Below are 14,333 nucleotides of genomic sequence, written 5' to 3'. Positions count from 1 at the left end.
AGAAGCTCCAAATTAAACATTTCTGATCATTCTGCTAAGAAGGGAACTCCTGAATTTGTTGGTGAGATCCAGGCTATGATTGACAACGATCCCTCCAAGCCAATCAGGTCCATCGTCAGGGACATGAGAGTGTCTCAGTTTCTTACCAGGCAGGTAGTGCTTGAAGACATTTGGTGTTCCTCATACAAGATGAGAAAGGGCCAATTCTCATCTCAAGCCATCAAGGACAAGAGGAAAGACTGCACTATGAAGCTTTTGAACAAGCTAAAGCATCCCCACCAACCAAACATGCTTTGGTTTTTCTCAAATTAGAAAAAATTTCTGCCAAGATCAGATGGTGAACACAAAGAGTGACCGTTGGCTTGCCACATCCCGAAAACATGTACCAAGAGCGATAAAAATCAATGTGTGTCCAATCCATCTCCATTTCCTTCATCTAATCTGAACATGTATGGGCTCCTGGTTGGCCCTTTCCCACAGGTCGGTGTTAGGATCCTGGGCAAAATGTTTAGCAGCATTACATCCATCTTCACATTCGAAGATCAAATTCTGCTGAGGTCGACTTTTCATCATTTGTTTTCTTTTTGTGGGAGAGGGGATGAAAACATAAGAACCAGTTGAAAACTGGGGTCGATGTGACTTAACCCTCCCCTAAAATTGCTGGCTCTGTGCCAAAATTTGGAACCATTATAGAAAGCAAGAAAATGTTCTTGTCAGAAAAAAACACTTCCATTCCCTTGTATAAACTGGTGTTTTGTTTCTAATGGTCTGCATACTACTTGATTCCTTTCTCATTAAAGAGTTTCACCTTTCAGCAAGATATGACACATACAAACATACTTAATGATATATATAATTACAAGTACATACACAGGCATATATATATATATATATATATATATATGCATAGATAGATATATATATGTATAGATATAGATATATATATGTATAGATATAGATATATATATGTATAGATATAGATATATATATGTATAGATATAGATATATATATGTATAGATATAGATATATATATGTATAGATATAGATATATATATGTATAGATATATATATATATATGTATAGATATAGATATATATATGTATAGATATAGATATAATATATATATATATAATATATATATATGTATAAATATAGATATATATATGTATAAATATAGATATATATATGTATAAATATAGATATATATATGTATAAATATAGATATATATATGTATAAATATAGATATATATATGTATAAATATAGATATATATATGTATAAATATATATAGATATATATGTATATATATATATAGATATATATGTATATATATTATAGATATATATATGTATATATATATATATATAGATATATATGTATATATATATATAGATATATATGTATATATATATATATAGATATATATGTATATATAATATATAGATATATATGTATATATATATATAGATATATATGTATATATATATATAGATAATATATAAAATACAGTGTACATTTAAACCCACAAGGAATCCACTCGTGGGATTCAACACACTAGAAAGAACAGCTAGGTTCCAAAACCCACAAAATTAGGGATAAAATTCTACAGGAACGAAATGAAAAAATAAAAACTTTTACCATCAGGAAACTGCATGGTAAAAGTTTTTATTTTTTTCATTTCGTTCCTGTCGAATTTTATCCCTATTTTTGTGGTTATAGAACCTAGCTGTTCTTTCTAGTGTGTTGAATCCCACGAGTGGATTCCTTGTGGGTTTAAATGTATACTGTACTTTATGGCTAATAGATAGTCTTTGGACTAAATTTTTACACGCTTGGCCACTGGAAGTGAAAATTTCTATTAATTTCCATTTCCCTTCAATATGATTAAGTATATATATATATACTCTCTTGACTCTTACTCTTTACTCTTTTACTTGTTTCAGTCATTTGACTGTGGCCATGCTGGAGCACAGCCTTTAGTCGAGCAAATCGACCCCGGGACTTATTCTTTGTAAGCCCAGTACTTATTCCATCGGTCTCTTTTGCCGAACCGCTAAGTGACGGGGACATAAACACACCAGCATCAGTTGTCAAGCAATGCTAGGGGGACAAACACACACATATATATATACATATATACGACGGGCTTCTTTCAGTTTCCATCTACCAAATCCACTCACAAGGCATTGGTCAGCCCGGGGATATAGCAGAAGACACTTGCCCAAGATGCCACACAGTGGGACTGAACCCGGAACCATGTGGTTGGTTAGCAAGCTACTTACCACACAGCCACACCTGTGCCTATTATTATTATATATATATATATATATATATATATCATTTAAATAATGAGGGAGATAAATTGAATATTAATTTAATAATTAATATCAATTTAAAACCAGTAGCCTAGCATACAAAAATCTGAAAAATCAGAGAAAATTCTAATACATGTTTATTTGCCCTTCAAATATACATATATATATATATATATATATATATGTATCTTTATTACCCACAAGGGGCTAACCATAGGGGGAGACAAAAAAGGACAGACAAAGGGATTAAATCGATTACATCGACCCCAGTGCATAACTGGTATTTAATTTATTGACCCCGAAAGGATGAAAGGCAAAGTCGAGCTCGGCGGAATTTGAACTCACAACGTAACGGCAGACGAAATACCGCTAAGCATTTCGCCCAACGTGCTAACGTTCCTGCCAGCTCGCCGCATACACACATATATGTATGTACATACATATATTGATACATACCTACATACGCATTTTGGATATATACACACCAACATATGTAAACACATACATACATACATACATACAAAGATACATAGATGCATACAAAGATACATACATACGTACATACAGACATACGAACTACGTAGTCACATATATACATATAATAGAAAATAGAGTAGTACCAACCGCAAAATGAAAGTTTGAGGGAGTTTCGTCTGAAAGAGTTCTTGCAGAACTTCTGTTACTTTATGTCTGAGGAGCCGACAGCTGCTGTTGTCATCCGGATTTTGCTCCGAGCTAGATTTTATGGCATTTGAGTAAGGATTTATGATGATTAAAGATGGACCAAGCCATGTCTGTTGAATAGAGAAATTAGAGCAAATATACATACACAGGATAGAATGAATATGTATGAATGCATGTATAATCCATGAATTCACCTAAAACATTTAGTGAGAGCATTGTACATGTTACACACACACACACACACACACACACACATATAAAGTAAATGAGTAACAAGAATACCCAGGTTTCAATGCATTACGGCCGTTTCAAGCTGCTCCATTTAATCGATCAATGAAAACATTACATCAATTTGAAAGACACCACACTCCTCAGATGCAGACAACCATACTCTTTTACCCTTTTACTTGTTTCAGTCATTTGACTGCGGCCATGCTGGAGCACCACCTTTAGTCGAGCAAATCGACCCTGGGACTTATTCTTTGTAAGCCCAGTACTTATTCTATCGGTCCCTTTTGCCGAACCACTAAGTTACAGAGATGTAAACACACCAGCATCGGTTGTCAAGCGATGTTGGGGGGACAAACACAGACACACAAACATATACACACACATACATATATATATATATGTATACATATATATGATGGGGTTCTTTCAGTTTCCGTCTACTAAATCCACTCACAAGGCTTTGGTCGACCCAATGCTATAGTAGAAGACACTTGCCACGCAGTGGGACTGAACCCAGAACCATGTTGTTGGTAAGCAAGCTACTTACCACACAGCCACTCCTGCGCCTATAGATTTCCAATATAATAATAATATATACATATACACACACACACAATGGAAAACTTTACAAAAAACATAACAAACAGAAAATTCCTAGGTTATTGCTCATCAGTCCATGTCAAAATGATCATTACAATTTCATGCCTTCAACGTTGATATTGTTCACTTTTGGTGGCACCAGTGGCAAAAAACCCCCTGGGAATAACTAGTGAATGTACAGGACAATGACGAAAACAAACACAACATAACAAAACATCATTACATACACAACAAAAAAAGAAAAGCCATGCAGTCACAAGCATATTTATACAGAGTACAAATACACAGAAAACCGAGAGGAGAAGCCATAGTATTTCAGATCCAACAGTTGCTTTTTGGGGCACAGAATTATGTAATAATGTTAGCAGAGGCATAGGAGTGGCTGTGTGGTAAGTAGCTTGTTTACCAACCACATGGTTCCGGGTTCAGTCCCACTGCGTGGCACCTTGGGCAAGTGTCTTCTACTATAGTCTCGGGCCGACCAAAGCCTTGTGAGTGGATTTGGTAGACGGAAACTGAAAGAAGCCTGTCGTATATATGTATATATATATATAAGTGTGTGTGTATATGTTTGTGTCTGTCCCCCTAGCATTGCTTGACAACCGATGCTGGTGTGTTTATGTCCCTGTCACTTAGCGGTTCGGCAAAAGAGACCGATAGAATAAGTACTGGGCTTACAAAAGAATAAGTCCCGGGGTCGAGTTACTCGATTAAAAGTGGTGCTCCAGCATGGCCGCAGTCAAATGACAGAAACAAGTGAAAGAGTATATGTATGCAAAAGACATAGTTGTACAACTGTAAACCTACTTTTAGGCCACCCTGTATATTTATTGAAACCAGCTTTCTATTATCTAGAATACCTTTCTGTTACCAGCCCTCACCTGTTTTCAGACAAAGTAATGTTTTCCCATGGCCAGATATGTTCCCAAGGAAACCTGGAAACAAAGGCCTTCACTTGTAAGACTGACACTCAGAATTGTCAGACAATGTCAAGATGAGCAGACAGTAAACACACACATACATACATACATACGGAATCGTTAGCACGCCGGGCGAAATGCGTAGCCGTATTTCGTCTGCCGCTATGTTCTGAGTTCAAGTTCCGCCGAGGTCGACTTTGCCTTTCATCCTTTCGGGGTCGATTAAATAAGTACCAGTTATGTACTGGGATCAATGTAATCGACTTAATCCCTTTGTCTGTCCTTTCTATGTTTAGCCCCTTGTGGGCAATAAAGAAATATATATATATATATATCTTTTTCTTTTTTTACTTGTTTCAGTCATTTGACTGTGGCCATGCTGGAGCACCGCCTTTAGTCGATCGAGCAAATTGACCCCAAAACTTATTCTTTGTAAGCCTAGTACTTATTCTATCGGTCTCTTTTGCCGAACCACTAAGTTACGGGGGCCTAAACACACCAGCATCGGTTGTCAAGCGATGTTGGGGGACAAACACAGATACACAAACATACACACACACACTTATATATATATACATATATACGACAAGCTTCTTTCAGTTTTCGTCTACCAAATCCACTCACAAGGCTTTGGTCGGCCCGAGGCTATAGTGGGACTGAACCCGGAACCATGTGGTTGGTAAACAAGCTATTTACTACACAGCCACTCTTACGCCTATAGGAGTGGCTGTGTGGTAAGTAGCTTGTTTACCAACCACATGGTTCCGGGTTCAGTCCCACTGCATGGCACCTTGGGCAAGTGTCTTCTACTATAGCCTCAGGCCGACCAAAGCCTTGTGAGTGGATTTGGTAGACGGAAACTGAAAGAAGCCCGTCGTATATATGAGTATATATATATACATATATATATATATAATATATATATATATAATATATATATATATGTATGTGCGTGTATAGGTTTGTGTGTCTGCGTTTGTCCCCCCCAACATCGCTTGACAACCAATGCTGGTGTGTTTACGTCCCCGTAACTTAGCAGTTCAGCAAAAGAGACCGATAGAATAAGTACTAGGCTTACAAAGAATAAGTCCTGCGGTCGATTTGCTCGACTAAAGGCGGTGCTCCAGCATGGCCACAGTCACATGACTGAAACAAGTAAAAAGTAAAAAAAAAAAAAAAGATGGTGTTCACAAAGGTCGAGAATAAGCAACCGGTAGTAGATGCATACAAAACTTGTGGGAAATCTGGCTTCTGGTTTCAGGGTAGACAGATTGGTATCTTATCTATTGACTATAAATAAATCTTCAGTGCATCTATAACAAGAGAGTTCACAATATACAGGGTGGCTCAAAAGTAGGTTTACAGTTTTATATATATATATATATATATATATATATATATACAGTATATATATATATTCTTTGTATATATATATATATATATACAATAATGCCTGGATATATGAGTTAATTTGTTCTTGGAGATCACTTGTAAATCAGAGCAATAATTTCCCAAAATAGTAATGAAATTTTATGCTATCATTTTACTCGGTCACTGTGTCAAACCCAGTGCTGTCACATGTTGTGATGTTGCCATACACATAAAATGTCTGTTTAACCATTTTATATTTATAAAATAAAACTCGTAAACCTGGAGTCACGTAAAGCAGGTCAACATAAATGAGGTATTACTGTATATGACAGGCATCTTTCACACACACAAACATACATAAATATGATAGGCTTTCTTCACACACACATACACACACGACAGGCTACTTTCATTATCAGCGGCAAGCTGGCAGAAACGTTAGCACGCAGGGCGAAATGCGTAGCTGTATTTCGTCTGCCGTTACGTTCTGAGTTCAAATTCCGCCGAGGTCGACTTTGCCTTTCATCCTTTCAGGGTCGATAAATTAAGTACCAGTTACGCACTGGGGTCGAGATAATCGATTTAATCCCTTTGTCTGTCCTGGTTTGTCCCCTCTATGTTTAGCCCCTTGTGGGTAGTAAAGAAATAGGCTTCTTTCATTATCAAGGCTTTTGTTAGCTGGGGCTACAGCAGAAGACACTTGCCCAAGGTACCATGTAGTGGGGCTGAATCCAAAAGCAAACCTCTTTATGACACAGCCATGCTTTTTGTATGACACACACATACATATGAACACCTACACAGTGTCCTGGTCGAATACTGAATGCTTTTTAGTAGAATATATTTTATTTTCATTTTATCTAGTTTCAGCTCACAAGCTGTGGCCATGCTGGGGCACCGCCATTTAAAAATCAATTTGCTATGCTTACTGCACCTAGGTTTCCCAAGTGGTCACCCATCTGAGTACTGACTAGGCTCGACGTTGCTTAACTTCGGTGATCAGACAAGAACCGGTGCTTTCAACGTGACTTTTACAAAGAAAGTGTTGATAGTGACCCAACAGTTTCAGTACATTTGCCTTCAACAGATTGTAAAAGTTTAATAAATACACACACATACATGCACACGTATATGCATGCATGCTTGCATACATGCATCAATGCACACATACAGTCATTACCATTTCTTTACAAAGAAATACAAATGTTAAATCATTAGCTGAAATAAACATACGCATTTTTCAATTGTGAAACAGGATTTTCTACGTTCTGTTCTTAATTACCTCAAGTAAACCCCGGATGAATCGCATATCAAGGCAGGAAATGACATTTTCAGCAAAAACCGGATATTTCAAGTGGACAATATCAGAGACTGGCATTTCTCCATAAGCATTGAGGAGCTGAGGTTCTTGTAATTGGTCATCTGATTTAAAAGAAATTACAAACTATTTTGTTACATAGAAACAATATTAAAGCTGGAATCAAAAAAACAAAGGCCAAGAATATAAGAATTATAATCATTGTTTTACCATCCACTTTCCATCCTGGTAGATGGAATTCATTGATGAAGATTTTCTGATGTTGGATACTCCTCCTGTTGCCAGTTCTCACCTTTTTCTAAGCAAGGTAATATTTTTCCATAGGCACAGGAGTGGCTGTGTGGTAAGTAGCTTGCTTACGAATCACATGGTTCCGGGTTCAGTCCCACTGCATGGCATCTTGGGCAAGTGTCTTCTGCTATAGCCTCGGGCCGACCAAAGCCTTGTGATTGGATTTGGTAGACGGAAACTGAAAGAAGCATGTCGTATATATGTATATATATATGTATGTGCGTGTTTATGTTTGTGTGTCTGTGTTTGTCCCTCTAGCATTGCTTGACAACCGATGCTGGTTTGTTTATGTCCCCGTCACTTGGTACGGTCTCACTTAGCTTGCACAGCATATCTCCAAAGGTCTCAGTCACTTGTCATTGCCCCTGTGAGGCCCAATGTTTGCATATATATAGATATATATATGTGTGTGTGTGTGTATTCTTTTACTTGTTTCAGTCATTTGACTGTGGCCATGCTGGAGCATCACCTTTAGTCGAGCAAATTGACCCCGGGACTTATTCTTTGTAAGCCTAGTACTTATTCTATCGGTCTCTTTTGCCAAACCACTAAGTTACGGGGACGTAAACACACCAGCATCAGTTGTCAAGCGATGTTGGGGGAGGGGGGGACGAACACAGACGCACAAACATATACACGTACATATATATGACGGGCTTCTTTCAGTTTCCATCTACCAAATCCACTCACAAGGCTTTGGTCTGACCAAGGCTATAGTAGAAGACACTTGCCCAAGGTGCCACGCAGTGGGACTGAACCTGGAACCATGTGGTTGGTAAGCAAAGCTACTTACCACACAGTCACTCCTATGCCTATATTCATCATCTTATATATATATGTATCCAACTATTTGGATACAAAATGAACTTGAACTAAATTAACAATAATGTATGTGGCTACATAAATTATTTCTATGTCAATATTGCATCTTACCTTTTTTAATATCATTATAGAATGTGACATTTTCACAAGATCTCTTTTTCAAGATTTGTTCAGACTTTGTAGCCATAATTTGATAGTTTAATCTGTAAGAAATTGAAATGCCTGGTCATCCTATAAATAATGTCCGAAACATGAAATATGTATCAGAAATACTAAATTTCTAAATCTCTCGTAGAGACATGTACGGTGGTGGGGCGATAGAATGGTTGTATACCGTCAATCTAACACGAACGTGACAGTAGGGGAGTACACCACTGCTGTTTAGCCCTAGGAAGCATCGACGCCTCCTGATGGCTTTCACACATTTTTCCTGTGTCCTTATATACATTTACGTAAATGTATATAAGGACACAGGAAAAATGTGTCAAAGCCATCAGGAGGCGTCGAGGCTTCCTAGGGCTAAACAGCGGTGGTGTACCCCCCTACTGTCACGTTCGTGTTAGATTGACAGTATACAACCATTCATGAAATATGAAATCTCTATCAAATTTTACAGTATTCTAAAATGTCAAATGGTAATGATTGAAACTTTTATGAATTTGGAAATCTTTTACTTGATATGATTTCTATTTACAGAATAATCTGAGTTCATTACTAATGTTTACCCTTTGAAGATGGATTTATGGAAGGCGCATTCAAAGCCAAAAGAGTTTTTCATCAGTGGAATAAAAAAAACTGATGAGTAGATGGAAAGAAGTCATCAATAATGATAGGAATTATAAATAGGATTAAATTTTAATAAAATGTAAAATTAGATGACTTTTTTTTTTCCTTACCCAAAACTTGGACACTACTTATGGGATTACCTGATATTTTGAAATATGTATTTCATTCGTTGGCAATAATTATGTGAAGATCAGAATTTTAATAGCTATCTTTCTACTATACCTAATGTATATATACACCATTGAGAGACAAGATGCAGTAGCTTTTGTCTGAGAGGAAATCTCTTCAAAGACTTCATCATCATCATCATTTAACATCCATTTTCCATGCTAGCATGGGTTGGACAGTTCAACTGGGGTCTGGGAAGCCAGAAGGCTGCACCAGGCCCAGTCTGATCTGGCAGTGTTTCTACAGCTGGATGCCCTTCCTAACGCCAACCACTCCAAGAGCGTAGTGGGTGCTTTTTACGTGCCAGACGAGGCTGGCAAACGGCCATGATCGGATGGTGCTTTTTACGTGCCACTGGCATGGGGGCCAGAAGAGGCTGGCAACGGCCACAATTGGATGGTTCTTATTGAGTTAAAAACACAATACATATCTGACTGAAGCAAACATCATCCCAGCATTGACTTATGAGAATATTCTCTAATGAACAGAGAATATAATAATTCACTGATTTTGCAGAAAGATTTCCAGGCTGAATAAAACTCAGTGAATGCAATTGAAACAGCATGAAATTCAAAATAGCCATCCATTTACCATATCTGATGTATATACACCACTAAAAGACATGATACTATGGGTTTTATCAGAGAGAATTATGAATGGAAGCCAAAAAGTTTTGAGATGCAGTAATTTTTTTTGAATGGTTAATCTCTCTTCAGTAAATAGAAACTGTCCATATTTGTGAGAATTGAAGAAAAAATTTTTTTTTTTTTTTCATCACGTAACTTCTTTGAAATGTTAAGAAATTTCAAAAGTGCAATACAGGTCAAAGGGTGTGATGAAACGAAACTATTTTGATGCTATTTCTATCTGATACTGACATTCTGCTTCTTTTGAATAAGGCTAGCATTTTCAGAATGATCTGGGAACAACATATTAATTTTATTTCAGTACAAAGGTAACAAAGTTTTGACATTTGACATTTAACTTGAGATAATATATCAACAGATACATATCTCGGTTCAAATCCAACTTGACTCCATTTTACAAGAAATCTTGCAATTCATCTCAGCTGTAATGTAAACTGTGACAATGTCAGCATAAAATACCTTGGCCGGAAGGACAACAAAATACCAATAGATGATAAAAACATTTGATAGGTGGAAGTATCAACCATAGGCAAAAGTAAAGAATGCGTACACCCGGTAGTTAGGGTTACGTACATAGTCTTTACCTCTGCAGAACAATTCTTTTCGGTTTGAACGGCAGTTTTTCCTAGCGGTGTCATATGAAATTGTCACCCATAATTATGACCCTAGTATCGATCTATTGCATTTCAATCTGTTTTAGGGTTAGGGGTGGGGGGAAGGGTATCTTTTTTTCTTCACAAATGTAAATAAACCCAATCTTTTTCTTAAACGAGGGACATATTCATACGGCACGGAATGTTTTTTTTTTTACCTCAATAGACGTCACTGATTGGTTGCAATTGCAGAAATTGAAGAAAAAAAAACAAAAAACAAATATCTTACAAACTATAGAATTTTCTCAATAAAGCCAAGAGAAAAAGATGTTTTATAAACACATTCTACAGTATACGAAGTTTAAAATTTTTTAGTTACCTAGAAATTATGTTAAAAACTGCCGTTCAAACCGAAAAGATGCCAATACACATAGATTTGGCTATATTGAACCGATAAGAACGTAAAACTGAAATTAATAGCTGTCTATTAATTAAGCGAGATATATTTGTCAGCTAAATATAGATATTAATAACAGCACTTCATAGATAAGTTCCACTTAAAAAGTTTTAGGACACTAAATAGTATTCTCTCTTTAGCTGTCGTTATCTTTTGTATGTAAAAAAAGACATATTCCGGTCGGTACGGAAGTCTATTTTTCTTTACTTCTCACCTCACGTTTTCCTATCCCTCACTTTTAAATTATTTGATATTTATTTATTTAGTTCTACGTTAGTCCTGACCAAGCAGACTTGCGGTAAAAAGCCATTCCAACCATAACAGTCCAGTCAGTTTTCAGGAGTCTAAGCTTAAGTTATCTATCGTGTTATTTCCCTAAGACAGCAGAGTGTGTTTTGAAGAATCTCAGCTGCTATTTCTAACCAGTCTAGCCACAAACGTAGAGACTGGTTTGGTGAGTTTCCTTTTAATAACAACGATGAACAGACAAATAAATATGACAAAACTTGGAGAAAAGCGGACGAAAAATTCTCTATATCGTATTTCAAAATAGAAGTTCAAATAAATTCCGAGTCGACTTTGTTTTAGCAATAAAAGTATCAACAGAAAAAAAAAAAAGCTTTTACGATTGGTTCCGCTGACCGTATTCCTTTTTCAAAATCAATTATATTTTATGTCAATACCTTGGAATCATTGTGTAAGATTAAAGAATGAGAGAGTGACCAATTCGGTTGTGCATCGAACAAATTATCTTATTATATTTAATTATTACCCTTTATGTTTTGATTTCGAATCCGTCCAAGGTGAACCTCGCTTTTCATAATTTCGGAGTCGATAAAATAAAGTACCAGCAATGGGCCTTGGGCACACTAAAGTTTCGGCATTTAGCAGCTGACTCGATAAGAAACCTGCAAGATTATCCATCATCTTTCCAATAATTTCGGATACATTTTTTAAAATTTGATATCTCTAATCACCTATGGACATGGAGTACGGTACTGTATATGTGTATATATATATATATAATATGAATTAGAGATAAAACCACTATTAGGCAACTCAAACAGTGATAGACATAAACCAATACATAAATAACAAATAATATAAATATAATTAATATAATATATATATAAAAAATTCATATTTTATATATATATATATATATAAATTTATATATATATATATATATATATATATTATATATATATATATATATATATTAAATTTTATCTAGTTTCAGCTCACGAGCTGTGGCCATGCTGGGGCACCGCCATTATATATATTATATTAATTATATCTATATTATTTGTTATTTATGTATTGGTTTATGTCTATCACTGTTTGAGTTGCCTAATAGTGGTTTTATCTCTAATTCATATTTTATATATTTATACTGTGAAATTTGATTTAATATTAAATCTAATTTTTCCCTGTAAGTTTGGAGCCATACTCCCTAATATTATATATACACACACACACACACAATACGGAACTCATAACTTTCAGAAACATTTTTCACAAAGCATGGACTAGACTACCTGTTTCAGTTCTTAACAACTTTATGCGCTCTGAAATTCTGCAACACTACTGTCGTTCCTATATATTAGGTTGTCCCAAAAGTTCGTAAACACTTGCGAAAATAGAATTTTTACTCGCCAAGTACTAACAAAAACAACAAAAATTATTCCTCAAAATAAAGACCATTATTTTCCAAGACTTTCTACGAACTTTTGGGACAACCTTATAGTACCCGTTCGTCTTTATGGTTCTTTTTATGTTCAATTTTCTTTCCTTTTGATGTCTTATTCTGTGTTCTGTGCATTTACTTTATATTATCGTTGTTGTCTTTACTTGAATTATAGCTTTCTGTCCCCTCTTTTACCCTTTTCCGACGAGTTGTAGTGTGAACTTAATTGCAGGCAGTAGCCAAATCTTTGTGTGTTGAAGTATCGTTGTAAAAATGATGTTTTATAAACACATTCTACCAGAATACGAAGTTTAAAAGTGTTTAGTTAACTAGAAATTGTGTTGACATGTGCCGTTCAAAAGGAAAAGATCCAATGTTTTTATGCTCTATTGGTATTTTTTTGCCCTTCTGGCCAAAGTACTTTATGCTGGCATTGTCAGTTTACATTACTACAGAGATGAATAGCGAGATTTCTTGCAGTGTATATATATATACAACAAACTCGCTGTTATAAAGATAAAAACGAAGTACCAGTCAAGTACTGGAATTAATAGAATAAAGTACAAGCTAAATATTTGTTGGGGGTCGATAAAATATAGTATTAATTAAGCCCTGGTGTCGATTAAATTGTCTGTTAACCTCTGTGAGGATTTGGGCCTAAAAAAATATCATTAAAAATGAAGACGATAGACACATGTCGTTATCGAAGACGGAAGGGTTTTTCTAATAAAACATTGACATTCGATATACAAATAAAGCAGAGAAAAATAAATAAAGAAAACGACAGATAATTAACAGGTAAACAAAAAACATATACACAGCAACAATTTGCTATGTAATTAAATAAGCAGTGTGAAGTTTACAATAAATGCATAAATTTAATTAACAACGCAAATTAATATAATTTTAGGATTTTCCCTTCAGTTTTCGAATTTCTTTTTACCTGAACGGAGAAAGCCAAGCCACATTTTTTCACAGTAAAATCTCCTTTCCGTCGAGTTGTATTTTCAAACTCAACTGCTACTACAGTCTGCTCTCAATTATACTTTGTCGTAGCAAGAAAACAATACCGTGAGACCGGGACACTACATATCATTATTATTATTAATAATAATAATAATCACGTTGGTGTTGGGTATGGGGGGGGGGTTGCTGTTCACAAATACCTTAACGCTTAGACACCTGACATTCCCCCCACCACTGCCCCACTGAAAGTTCGCAAGCAACCTGTTGGATTTAATGAACTACGAGCCTCCTTTCTTTCTCTCTTTCTGTTTCCCTTTTCCTCCTGTATTTTCCCCCTCTCAATGCCTCCCTCCTTCCCTTCCTCCCTCTATCCCTTGTTTGCCCCCTTTATGACCAACTACCCTCTGGCTGTCATTTTGTATAGTTAATCTCTTCGCAGATTTCAAACTCTTTCACTAATCTACCCTCCCACCATC

The 14,333-nt window shown here is 35.8% G+C and overlaps 1 protein-coding gene and 1 pseudogene across 1 annotated transcript in view; both read right to left on the bottom strand.

Moving 5' to 3' along the window:
* The window catches only part of LOC115224051 (unconventional myosin-VIIa), a 123,898-nt gene extending 109,810 nt beyond the window's left edge, over positions 1-14,088 (bottom strand). The window contains exons 1-3 of the mRNA XM_029794850.2: positions 13,835-14,088; positions 7,405-7,544; positions 2,941-3,110 (exon numbers count right to left, since the gene is read on the bottom strand). Of these exons, the coding sequence (XP_029650710.2) occupies positions 2,941-3,110; positions 7,405-7,544; positions 13,835-13,859 (335 nt within the window). The 5' untranslated portion in view covers positions 13,860-14,088. The remainder of the gene's footprint in view (positions 1-2,940; positions 3,111-7,404; positions 7,545-13,834) is intronic.
* On the bottom strand, positions 7,045-7,164 carry LOC115224134 (annotated as a pseudogene).
* Positions 14,089-14,333: the final 245 nt, after the last annotated feature.

This window comes from Octopus sinensis, linkage group LG24, assembly GCF_006345805.1.
Source record: "Octopus sinensis linkage group LG24, ASM634580v1, whole genome shotgun sequence".
Lineage (NCBI taxonomy): Eukaryota > Metazoa > Mollusca > Cephalopoda > Octopoda > Octopodidae > Octopus > Octopus sinensis.
Note: the sequence above shows the minus strand (reverse complement) of the source record. Positions and strands in the feature narration are given on the sequence as shown.